This window comes from Mytilus edulis, chromosome 4 (assembly GCF_963676685.1).
Source record: "Mytilus edulis chromosome 4, xbMytEdul2.2, whole genome shotgun sequence".
Lineage (NCBI taxonomy): Eukaryota > Metazoa > Mollusca > Bivalvia > Mytilida > Mytilidae > Mytilus > Mytilus edulis.
In genome coordinates, this window is record NC_092347.1 from 1,267,660 (window position 1) to 1,281,461 (window position 13,802).

The 13,802-nt window shown below is 33.3% G+C and overlaps 1 protein-coding gene and 1 long non-coding RNA gene across 2 annotated transcripts in view; one reads left to right on the forward strand and one right to left on the reverse strand.

Moving 5' to 3' along the window:
• LOC139518685 (structural maintenance of chromosomes protein 3-like) overlaps positions 1-8,642 on the reverse strand; it is a 58,600-nt gene extending 49,958 nt beyond the window's left edge. Inside the window, exon 1 of the mRNA XM_071310156.1 lies at positions 8,516-8,642. Within this exon, the coding sequence (XP_071166257.1) occupies positions 8,516-8,530 (15 nt within the window). The 5' untranslated portion in view covers positions 8,531-8,642. The remainder of the gene's footprint in view (positions 1-8,515) is intronic.
• Positions 106-4,881, forward strand: LOC139518687 (uncharacterized). Its single transcript, XR_011663431.1, has 3 exons — positions 106-224; positions 3,820-3,890; positions 4,746-4,881. It is a non-coding gene; the product is annotated as an uncharacterized lncRNA (long non-coding RNA).
• Positions 8,643-13,802: the final 5,160 nt, after the last annotated feature.

Here is a 13,802-nt window from a genome sequence, read left to right on the forward strand (position 1 = left end):
ACGCATGGATTTCAATCATTAAATGCCGTTTAAATGTAATATTTAATGCTTCGCCTTTGGTTTAATATTAGCCCGTACGGTTCACCCGGAAACGAGCGTTCAGACAGACGACACTGATACTGACATCATGATTCGTGAAGCAAAACGCAAATTTTATGGAAGATATGAGATGCAGCTAGAACAATGTAGGATATCTTCAATCTAGGACACTAAAGACAAGATGGGTAAGAATTCAACTTTAAAATTTTATTCGATTAACATTTCACGAAGGATTTTTAAATGTCATTTCCAAAACTGATTTATTTATCCACAGGACTCAGGAGTTTGAAATCCTATCAATAACGGGGTAAACATATATATACCAAACTTGAATATCACAGTAGAGCTTCACTCGAATCAATCTTCTGTGATATATCCAGTTTGAGTAAATTATAAAGACATGCACGAACTTAAGTTAAGACCGTAAAGTAGAACCAGCTAGATGACCATTTATTCTTACACTTCCGGAGCACCTGAGATCACCCCTTGTTTTTGGTGGGGTTCGTGTTGTTTATTCTTTAGTTTCCTATGTTGTGTCGTGGGAACTATTGTTTGTCCTTTTCTTTTTTAGCCATGGCGTTGTCAGTTTATTTTCGATTTATGAGTTTGACTGTCCCTCTGGTATCTTTCGTCCCTCGTTTATCTGTTTATAACCATTGAAATGTATATGTCTCTTTGATAAGTATACATTTTTTGGTAGCAAGTGAAACCGGAGTGAAGTTAACACTGGCTTCGTAATATTCCTGTTGTCTTCCCAAGTTCTGAGATAAACTATCAAAGCACGTAAACAATAAGATGTTTATTTAAAAGACATATATATATGGTTGAATATAAGTCTATTTGTTAATGTTATTGTAACAGTCCCTAAAGTGGGAGCCATAGGATGAGCGTCCTCTCTATTCAAATCCTATTAGTAAACTTTCCTAAACCCAATGAGTGACATCATACTTATAGTTCCTAGCTAGGGACAAAGAGTCCAATAGGGTTTGGAAGTCTGGCAAGATCAAAGTCCTGACAAGAATAATAACATGGCAGGTGGTGTCTCAGGAGAAAGAGTTACGGAACTATAAGTAATACATTTGTACTAACAATAGTAACAATATATAACACCAGACTAGAGGACTGAAAACAAGTGACCTGGCATAAAATGAATATCCTGGTCTGGTTTCTCAATCTGGGGTGACTGGTAAGAAACACATTCATAAATCATGGGCTTTAAGGAATCTTATTTAAGAATGTCATATCAAATTAAAATTTTCAGAGAATTGGATTATAAAATTACAGAACCAGGTGCTCTGCAGGGAGCAGCTTTCTACGACCCGCTGAGGGTGAACCATGAATAGTTGGGGCTCAGTATCATGAGTATTGACACAACATTCAAGCTTGATACAGCTCTGAATTTGGATTCTGATAAAATTTTTGACATACATGTACATGTAATATGAGTTTCTGACACTAAGCAAATGTCAAGATCTTACAAATCTATTGCTCAATATTGTGCAGTTAAACATTTCTTCTTTAAACTTTTTAAAAATTTGGAATCCAAGAAATTCAATGACATTTTGTCATTTTTTTTTATTAAATCGCTATTGACAGTAAAAGCTCGTCTGGCCTACTAAACAAGCCCCTGTGAACCACTAAAAACAATAAATTAAGCAGCTTTGACTCCATAATAAATAAGATGCTCAAGCGCAGCCAATCATATCTGCTTAAATGTTTTGTAAAGATATTTAACAATGTATTAACAACAGGAAAATTTCCTGAAATATGGGCTAAAGGATTTATTGTCCCATTACATAAAATCGGATCTAAAGATTACCCATCAAATTTTAAGAAGCATCACGATAGGAAGTTGTGTAGGAAAACTCTTTTTAAAAATACTCAATAATAGATAAGAATAGTTTATATAAACTAAAAGAAATATAGTTGGTCCAGAGTGGACAATGCTCATTGTTGAACGCTGTATGGTGGCTATGGTTGTTAATTTCTGTGTCATTGGCAATAATATCACATCTCCTATTTTTATAGGACGACTGCAAGTTCTGGTAGATGGTCTTAGAAAAATATCATAACATATACATGTACATGTATACGGTATGATAGAAAAAAAATTTCTCCGATAAGTAACTGTGTGGATGATGAATACATGACAGGGATTTTAACCTCACTGTAATAATTTAAAATATTGTAGCACTTGATACAATCACTTTTTAAACGACTGCAAAAATTAAAAAAAATCACGTCTGCGTCGTTGTCGTCCTCGTCCGAATACTTTTAGTTTTCGCACTCTAACTTTAGTAAAAGTGAATGGAAATCTATGAAATTTTAACACAAGGTTTATGACCACAAAAGGAAGGTTGGGATTGATTTTGGGAGTTTCGGTCCCAACATTGTAGGAATTAGGGGCCAAAAAGGGCCCAAATAAGCATTTTCTTGGTTTCGCACTATAACTTTAGTTTTAAGTAAATAGAAATCTATGAAATTTTGACACAAGGTTTATGACCACAAAAGGAAGGTTGGGAAAAATTGAATAAATGGGGTTCTTTGATATGCCAAATCTAACTGTGTATGTAGATTCTTAATTTTTGGTCCCATTTTCAAATTGGTCTACATTAAAGTCCAAAGGGTCCAAAATTAAAAACTAAGTTTGATTTTAACAAAAAATAAATTCTTTGGTTTCTTTGATATTCTGATTCTAAACATGTACTTAGATTTTTGATTATGGGCCCAGTTTTCAAGTTGGTCCAAATCAGGATCCAAAATTATTATATTAAGTATTGTGCAATAGCAAGAAGTTTTCAATTCCACAGTATTCAGCAATAGCAAGAAATCTTCAAATGCACAGTATTGTGCAATAGCAAGAAATTTTCAATTGCACAGTATTGCACAATAGCAAGAAATCTTCAATTACACAGTATTGTGCAATAGCAAGTATTTTCAATTGCACAGTATTGTGCAATAGCAAGAAATATCTAATTGCACAATATTGCGCAATAGCAAGAAATTTTTCAATTGGAGTTATCTTTCTTTGTCCAGAATAGTAGTTGAATCAACTTAAATCATTGTTTTATACAATATACAATGTATATTCACTTTTACTACCAACTGATAAATTAAAACAATCTTTACCTTTCAGTGATAACAAGCACTTTTTTTATATTTTAATATTTTATGATATATTTAAATGAGTAGTTATTGTTGCAAACTCCATTAGAAATTTGAATTGAGATCAGTTTTGGAATAAGGGAAAGGGGGATGTGAAGAAAAAAAAATTGGGGGGGGGGGGTCAATTTTTCTCATTTCAGATTTCATAAATAAAAAGAAAATTTCTTCAAACATTTTTTTGAGAGGATTAATATTCAACAGCATAGTGAATTGCTCAAAGGCAAAACAAAAATGTTAAGTTCATTAGACCACATTCATTCTGTGTCAGAAACCTATGCTGTGTCAACTATTTAATCACAATCTAAATTTAGAGCTGAATCCAGCTTGAATGTTGTGTCCATACTTGCCCCAACCGTTCAGGGTTCAACCTCTGCAGTCTTATAAAGCTGCGCCCTGCGGAGCATCTGGTTATCATCATACTATGGTTTGTTTTAATACAAAAATGTATATAAAATATTAATACAACTGTTCAAAATATAGCATATTCCCTCAACCAATATAGTGAGTTCAGTATAATATACACTTCTTAGTTTTATTATTTGATTGACATGAATTGTTTATACTGTCTTTTTACTGATATTATTCAAAACTTAATTTATTTCATTTATGTTACAGGAGTTTCTGGAATGCCAAGCAAAATCAAAGGATATTTTCATAGAAAGGACTTCTGTAGGCAAAAAAAGTAGGTATGTGTATAAATATATTTATCTTAATGTAATATTTGGAGAGAGATTTAAAAAAAAAAATGTTTTAATCCTTGCTCTTCCAAACACATTGCAGTTGTTAAAGTTTCATGGGTTACCTATTATATAAATAAATGAATGAAAAGTTTCAACTTAATTCGTATGGTTATAACACTTTAAAAACGGCTCGATTTTGTAAGTAAAAAGATCAGTTGTGGTTACATTTTGTATTCAAGATTGTTTTTATTACAAATATTAATTGCTTCCAATTTTTAGCTACATATATTAAAGTTTAAAAAAAATATAAAAATAAGAAGATGTGGTATGATTGCCAATGAGTCATTACTCTCCACCAGAGACCATTGAAGAAGAATTTAAAAATTAGCAAAACTCATGCCAAATGTAAAACCAAAAATCATGTGTCTAAGACTTAAATATCAATCAGTAAACATCTAATTGATTTAGACTGCCATTAATCATAGGATAAGGACATGATCTTGTACAATGTCAAAATATAGGTATCAACAGTTTGTAAAACTGGTCAACATACATATGTGTATAACAATAATGTTTAGTTTGGTTTTAATTTACTGATAGCAGAATCAATATTTATATTTATAAAATACTTTCCAGTTTTATTCAAATATGTTGTTATATCAAAACGAGACAAATATAAAAAAGTAGATGTGGTATTATTGCCAATGAGACAACTCTCCATAAGAGACTAAAATGAGACAGAAAAGCATGTTTAAAAGTCACTGAGGATATGTCATTATGTTTAAAACTAACAACTTACAGTATATGGGAATAAATCAAATTAAGTTTTTAAAAGTATGAATGTAATTTTATTTTTTTCAGATGAAGACAACTTCAAGAGTGACATTTAGAAGATAGAACATTCTATTGATATTGTTATTATGTCAACAACAAAAAAACATTTAGTTGTGTAACGTTTTGAGATTGCTGTATAAAATAAAAGTAGAGTGAAATCAAATTTTTGGAAGTTTTTTGAAAAATTTATATTCTGCAACAAATAGACAACAGAGAAAAAAAATATGAATGAAATTCTTTAAAGTGGATTTATTGAATTTTTCATTTAACATGTTTAAAAAAATAATACAATCTCAGATTTCTCAAGACATTGGTTATACTTCAAAATTGTATTTAAATTGATGCTAGAGGAAACATCTTATACACTTTTGGGGTTTTTCTTTTCATATTACATGCATAAGTCAACAAATGTGTTTGTCAAAGTTTAACCATAATGAACATTTTAACAAAAATTGTCAAATACATGTACAACATTCCACAAAATCCATTTAAGACAATTTTGACCTCTTTTTAAAAGAGTTGTGGTATTACTGCCAATGAAACTACAGAGACAAAAGATTGTCGGTTTATATTCCATGAAATATTTCATATCATGGTCTTTTCAATCATCTTAGTGTCAAATGTACCTGATCAAGGTTTTAGAAACATGAAAATTATGTTACAGATATTTCTTTTGTTTATTGGTGTATTCAAACAGGAAAATTTTAAAGACTGATGAAAAGTGAAGTCTGGTCTGCAATATATGATTCTGATGTTGCTTGTCAAACATGTCAAAAGGAGATTTGTGGTCAAAATAACATGAAGAGATGTTGTATGATTGCCAATTGGACAACTATCCAACAGAGTCCAAATTAAACTGATTAAAGCAATTATATGTCCAGGGAACAGCCTTCAAAAGTAAACATAAGTCGTCTTGGTTGTGTGGAACATATGGAATGTGAACTAGTAAACTTGACAAAGGTTTTATGGATGATTTGGAATAATATCTTATAATTTGTTTGAAATATGCATTATTCGCATGTTTGTTACACACATGCTATACGCATCATTTAAAACGCATATTATACACATGTTTCTTACAACACATGTTTAACACATGGTTTTGAAACATGCGTTTTACATCACATATATTTTTCATGTGTAAAACGCACGAATAACGCATGTCTTAAACATGCGTTTTACATAACATGTACTTTTCATGCGTAAAACGCATGAATAACGCACGTTTAAAACATGCGTTTAACATAACATGTATTTTTCATGCGTAAAACACATGAATAACGCATGTTTAAAACATGCGTTTTACATGCGTGGTAGGAAAAAGACGTTTCCCGTGCGTTACCAAACACATGTTTTACATATGTAAAACATGTGTAAAACATGCGTGGCACTTTTCCCTGTGTACAGTGACCTATAGTTGTTAATTTCTGCGTCATTTTGGTCTCTTGTGGAGAGTTGTCTCATAGGCAATCATACCACATCTTCTTTTTTATAATCATTCACAATAATTCATAATCTCTTTATTTTCATAACAAGAAAAAGTTAAAGTAAAACGTGCAATAAGCTATATATTTGTATTACATTTTCATTTCTGATTCACATGAAGTAAATTTGTACCCCTGACTGTTTGTGAGGAATTAAATAACCAAACTATCTAATGACTTAAAAGTTTACATATGTACATGTACATGTGCAGATTTGACTTGTATCTATTTTTACCATGTACTATTACCAACTCTATACCTCATTTTTCAATACAAATCCATGAAAATTGTCTTACAATAAAGGAATCTCATCCCTGTAATTTAATTAGTGGAGAAATCCCTTCTTCACGCGAGAATTTGCATCAGTTACAGGGCTCACACTACTTAAGAATTATAGGGAGAAGTGACTTCTCTTTTTGAAACTGATAGGGAGAAGTGGTGAGATTTGAAAGAGAAGTGCTCATTCGCGCGGTGCGCTACAATGTTTGGATTTTACAATAGTATAAAGGGCCTATGTAAATAATGTTCTTTATATGTTGTTCAATTCATATGAGTAAAAAATTACAATTAAAGTAACATTTGAAATAAAAAGTTGTTTAAGTTTTACTAAGGTTCTTGTGAGAACCTACCAACTAAATATCTAGCACTAAAAAAAATAATTTTATTTTAAAAAATGTAAAGAAATTATAATATATCAATTACAATTTAATTAAAAATTATCTTGTGTATGAAATTCAGTGTTTCTCATAAAAAAAAATATAAAAGTTATTAAGCTGGGCCATAATATATTGATATTAGTATAATAGTCTCAGAGTTAAGCAACTTTAATCAATAGTTTGAAACAATCCATAAAAAATATTGGTAATTATATACACCAATGAATTAGATGTAACCAAAAGTCTCTTAATGCGTGTGGAATGCGTAATTTCTCTTTGGGATCAATATTCTTCTGTCAGCTGTTCCATCCGTGCGTCCGTAGTAATTATTGTAAAAGTACAGATTTCGGTCATAGCTGGTCCGGTTCAGATCCATAGTTTAGAAATCGGTCAATGGCGGACGAATGCAAGAAAATTTACAAAAATAAACGATGTTTGACAAGTTATTTGGAAAGGAACATGACGGTTTTAATGCAATAAAAGGATTAAGCATTTACTGGAGGCAACTTTTATCACGTTTAAATGAAGTAACAAACTTATTTTGCCGCCGAAATTTAGGTTGATGTACGCTTTCGAGTAACAAGCACCGGAACATGCGCAAGTTGCGGAAATGCACGAAGTGATAAAAAGTTGTATTTTTATCAAATAACCTGCTACACACTGCGAAGACAATGCTTCAACCTCTTTTTCTAAAGATAATGAATCGTTTATGTCTGAATTTCTTTAATTAGCAGTAAAAAATTGATGTTTCATCAACTTGGTAAAAATTGAAAATGTCTGTTGACGGAAGCGACTGAAAGCGACTATCGTCAAGAACAGGGCGACTTGTTTTCGCTTTTGGGGGTTGGGGAAAGCCAAGTGACGGTCGGGAAGGCGACTTCTTCGCCCAAGTCGCCTGGTAGCGTGAGCCCTGCAGTTCAACTATTGACGTCATACAACAACTCTATTCTCTTAATGTTTACATATATTGTATTGTGTAGTCAAAATCTTACTAGGACGTCCGTGATGTCCAGTAATGGCAGACAAACAGCATTACTTTAGTTTCAAGATACAGTGTCCATTTTACCACATCCCATTTTATTTTTCACACAAACCTCAATTGTCTGTAATGACAACTTTTCAGACAACATGCAGGCTTGGGATCAGTGTAACATAATCTCCATAAACATCAACATCAACAATACTGGCAAATTCGTAATTCTTCAGCATTTTTGTACAATACTTTAGAGTAATAGTGAAACATATTTTTTAGAAATGTTTTTTATTTAGAAGTGGTATTAGAGTAGTGATGTCATTGCAGAGTTTTCTTGAGTGATAAGTACAATAACAATGTCCGGACGAACCAACAAGATGACCGAATATGGACTACAGTTCATACAAGGCACAAATGTGCACCATAATTCAGTTACCTTGTTTTGTAACCCCTATTAGCTCCTCAGCACAATGACTTATTTCACATTATTTCGTTTACCAGTTAATACCAGTAATACCAAGTCAATTAAATGCCAACATCAGTATATATTCAATGTGTGCTAATGTACAAAATTTTGGGAATATGTCAGGGACGCGGTTGCAATATTTATAGCTTAAAGGGAAATGCATTTCGGACGCATAAAAATAGTATCATTAAATGCATTTCCATAGCATCATTCTTTACCTGTTTTATATACATCGTACAGTAAATTAATTCATAGTTAATAAATTAACATAAAATTTCGCGGTCTGCTTTGTTTACAAATTGCAAATGGCGGCAAAATTTATATCGCTTACGTCAACACAAAATTGCCTATATTTACTCGGTTTTTATATTTTCATTGGTTTCATTCATGGTTTATTTAAATAGTCAAAAAGGATTTCATTAGGTATAAGTTTTTTTTTCATTTCATTATGATTATTAATGTTAAAAATGTTATAAGCACTTGATCTACAAAAACTGTCTAAATTAAGTACACAAAACCCCGTTTCGTGACCTAAACTTCGTGTGTCTTTGCATGCGCGTAGCTACGTTTACGTCAAAACGCCCGGGCGTACACTTGAATTTTGAAAATAAAACAAATAATCGACATAGAATAAGAAAAACTGGTCAAAAGCACATCAGCCTTGTGCTTCTTTTTTCAATGGATTGTAATTTTAAATAAAAAGGGACTAAATTTACTCAAATAGATCAGTTAATATATTTATTTGAATCTTTTGTAAAAGTCTGAATCTACTATAAATTCTACGTACTTTTCTTATATTTAAAGCAATTCACTATCTGCTCAGATTCGATATGCTGTTTGTATTTTTTGTCGAGCCTGTGAGATTTTTGAAACTATGGGATCAACTTCAAGTTGTTATATTGTGCAATGTTTTATCAAAATTATGATACAATGATATTTTTAATTTTTATATTTTCTTTAACATATGTAATAGTTTTAAACTAGTCATTTGAGGGGGAAGATTTTATAGCTTGCTGTTCGGTTTGAGCTAAAGGTCCGTGCTGAAGACCGTAATTTGACCTATAATGCGGTTTATTTTTACAAATGGCACTGTCTACGGTTACATTCAGTGAAATGAAACAATAATAAAAATAAATATTGTTACATTGGAGACTATTTGCCAGAATGCAGGTTTGGGTAAAAACCTATTGATTTCGAATGTAACAATAACGACTGTGTCTACCCGGTTACATTATGTAGATATGGCTCCAGTCGATCATGCTCAGGGACTGTGTCCATAGCGATCTTAAGGGCTGCTGCGATCTAAGAGCTCTTGTCGATCTTATGAGCTGCTGTCGATCTTAAGGGATCCTGTCGATCTAAGGGGCTCCTACCGATGATCTAAAGGGTTTCTGTCGATCGTAGGGGGTTCTTACCGATCTAAGCTAGACACTTGTCGATCGAAGGGGTTCTTGTCAATCTTGGGGCTCTTGTCAGTCTTAGGAATTTCTTTTTATTCGAAATTTTATTCAGCTGAGTGATGTTTATATTGTAACCAATGAACCGCTTATATTATAACAATATGCCGCTTACACAAATGCCGCTTATATTCATTGTTCAATGTACCGCTTATATTGTAAAATGTACCGCTTATATTATAACAATATGCCGCTTACACAAATGCCGCTTATATTGTTCAATGTACCGCTTATATTGTAAAAATGTACAGCTTATATTGTAACAAAATGACACTTATATTGTCACAATGTTCCGCTTTGATAGTTTATAACAATGATGTACCGCTTTAATAAATTGAAACTAAATTGTAACTATGTGCCTCTTATATTATAATATAATGTTCCACTTATGTTGTTACAATGAGCCGATTGATACCGAAACAGTCCCGTTATTAATTCTAAATTCGTCAATGATACCCACGTGAGAGTCCTGACAATTACAGAATACAATACGACTGAGACCAGACAAAGCCGTTTGCAATGCGATAGAGCGGACCGTGATAGGATTACGTTCCGACAGTACCTGATCATCCCGAGTATGCCGACAGTTTTCGAACGGATAGCTTCCGTCAGCGTTGGTTCATTGTCTAGTCACTATCTGATCTCTGTCGGATTACATTCGGTAGAATGGGGACGCAGTCGTGACAGACTCGGTAGAATTTTACCTGGTGAAAGAGACAAATCGGACTAGAAGCGGATTTAGAACGGGATTATCGGGATAAATTCGCTTGGAAACGGTTGAATATCGACGCTTCCTGAACAATATCTGATTGTTGTCGTGATTAAACTATTTTTTTTACAAATTTTAATTAAAGTTTGAATTTCCATCCACGATTCATAGGATCTTGATCAGACTTTTAATAAATTTTAATCGGGAATGGTCCTGTCAAGGACGCCAGTAAAAATCGTGAATGTGTGACCCCAGCTTAACTCCTAATTTAAAACTAATAGTACGGTAGGTGAAATACCGAATCAGTGGTGACACAATGAACGTTGTGCTCGCCCAAAATTTGGGAGGTTGTGAAATTGATTAAATTTGAATCAAATATTTTTTTAAATATTAGTATCTATTTACACTGCTAATCCGCTATACACGCTACCTTTGAGAGTTAGATCAAATATAAGTAGCTTGGAGCCAAGATAATGTTAAGCGATTGTCATTAATATTCAACTCAGCGTGATAGTTTTGTGATAGATAAATACATTCATACCGTACATAAAGAATATCAAATAAACTTTTCCCAGCCTGAATATCCATGTAATAGTTCCCGCTGTGCATTAAGCGTCCTTAGATTATATTCATATGTGACTGTGGGCATTTTAATTACTGCGTGTCATCAGTTTTACAGTTTTATTGGCATGAGCAATACTGTGTTAATTATTTTAAACGAAAAATGCGACCTGCATACCATTCATATCTTAGACACAAAATACGCACAAGTACGCATATTGTACGTGAATTTCCCTTAAAATTCAGCATTTTACAATGTCCGATAATTTTTCAGAGAACAACACTCAACAACGTCCTTTTTTTAACAACCGGTCACTTTTTTTGTATTCATTAAGAAAATGTGAATAAGAAAGTAGGCAATCTTAACATTTAAAACTGATACGTGTTTCTAGATTATAACTATTACTTGGAAAATTACAAGGTTATATTTTTCATTAAGTCACAAAACATATTACAACTTTGATCAAATTTAACCATTTTCGATTCAATGCTTATTTTCTGCCCTGGAAACATTTTACAATAAACTTGCAGTATTACGACATATAGAAATTCACTGGGTGCTATGTATTTGAACGGTCTTTAGAACCGAGTATATGTAATTCAATTTCATTTCATGCTATCTTTCTTTTTATATAATATGTTATGATTGGAATATAATACAGTGGCGAAAACTTTCATTGGAGTAGGTTAGCTAAAGAATAGCAGGGAAAAAAAAGAAAAAAAAGGTCAATAAAAGGTCAAATGGACAGACATGTACTACTATAATAACGACCTTTAGAACAGTAATCACAACGGTAATATGTTATCTCTGCTGTTCTTTACTAGTTTTGTTCAACCTCCCGAATGCTTGATAGATTGCTGTTCTTAACTAGTTTTGTTCAACCTCCCGAATGCATGATAGATTGCTGTTCTTAACTAGTTTTGTTCAACCTCCCGAATGCATGATAGATTGCTGTTCTTTACTAGTTTTGTTCAACCTCCCGAATGCTTGATAGGTTGCTGTTCTTTACTAGTTACGTTCAACCTCCCGAATACTTTATAGATTGCTGTTCTTTACTAGTTACGTTCAACCTCCCGAATGCTTGATAGATTGCTGTTCTTTACTAGTTTCGTTCAACCTACCGAATGCTTGATAGATTGCTGTTCTTAACTAGTTTTGTTCAACCTCCCGAATGCTTGATAGATTGCTGTTCTTTACTAGTTTTGTTCAACCTCCCGAATGCTTGATAGATTGCTGATCTTTACTAGTTACATTCAACCTCCCGAATGCTTGATAGATTGCTGTTCTTTACTAGTTTCGTTCAACCTCCCGAATGCTTGATAGATTGCTGTTCTTTACTAGTTTTGTTCAACCTCCCGAATGCTTGATAGATTGCTGTTCTTTACTAGTTTTGTTCAACCTCCCGAATGCTTGATAGATTGCTGTTCTTTACTAGTTTCGTTCAACCTCCCGAATGCTTGATAGATTGCTGTTCTTTACTAGTTTTGTTCAACCTCCCGAATGCTTGATAGATTGCTGTTCTTTACTAGTTACGTTCAACCTCCCGAATACTTTATAGATTGCTGTTCTTTACTAGTTACGTTCAACCTCCCGAATGCTTGATAGATTGCTGTTCTTTACTAGTTTCGTTCAACCTCCCGAATGCTTGATAGATTGCTGTTCTTTACTAGTTTTGTTCAACCTCTCGAATGCTTGATAGATTGCTGTTCTTTACTAGTTTTGTTCAACCTCCCGAATGCTTGATAGATTGCTGTTCTTTACTAGTTTTGTTCAACTTACCGAATGCTTGATAGATTGCTGTTCTTTACTAGTTTTGTTCAACCTCCCGAATGCTTGATAGATTGCTGTTCTTTACTAGTTTTGTTTAACCTCCCGAATGCTTGATAGATTGCTGTTCTTTACTAGTTTCGTTCAACCTCCCGAATGCTTGATAGATTGATGTTCTTTACAAGTTTCGTTCAACCTCCCGAATGCTTGATAGATTGCTGTTCTTTACTAGTTTTGTTCAACCTCTCGAATGCTTGATAGATTGCTGTTCTTTACTAGTTTTGTTCAACCTCCCGAATGCTTGATAGATTGCTGTTCTTTACTAGTTTTGTTCAACCTCCCGAATGCTTGATAGCTTGCTGTTCTTTACTAGTTTCGTTCAACCTCCCGAATGCTTGATAGATTGCTGTTCTTTACTAGTTTTGTTCAACCTACCGAATGCTTGATAGCTTGCTGTTCTTTACTAGTTTTGTTCAACCTCCCGAATGCTTGATAGATTGCTGTTCTTTCCTAGTTTTGTTCAACCTCCCGAATGCTTGATAGATTGCTGTTCTTTACTAGTTACGTTCAACCTCCCGAATGCTTGATAGATTGCTGTTCTTTACTAGTTTTGTTCAACCTCCCGAATGCATGATAGATTGCTGTTCTTTACTGGTTACGTTCAACCTCCCGAATGCTTGATAGATTGCTGTTCTTTACTAGTTACGTTCAACCTCCCGAATGCTTGATAAATTGCTGTTCTTTACTAGTTTTGTTCAACCTCCCGAACGCTTGATAGATTGCTATTCTTTACTAGTTACGTTCAACCTCCCGAATGCTTGATAGATTGCTGCTCCTTACTAGTTTTGTTCAACCTCCCGAATGCTTGATAGATTGCTGTTCTTTACTAGTTTTGTTCAACCTCCCGAATGCTTGATAGATTGCTGTTCTCTACTAGTTTCGTTCAACCTCCCGAATGCTTGATAGATTGCTGTTCTCTACTAATTTCGTTCAACCTACCGAATGCTGTG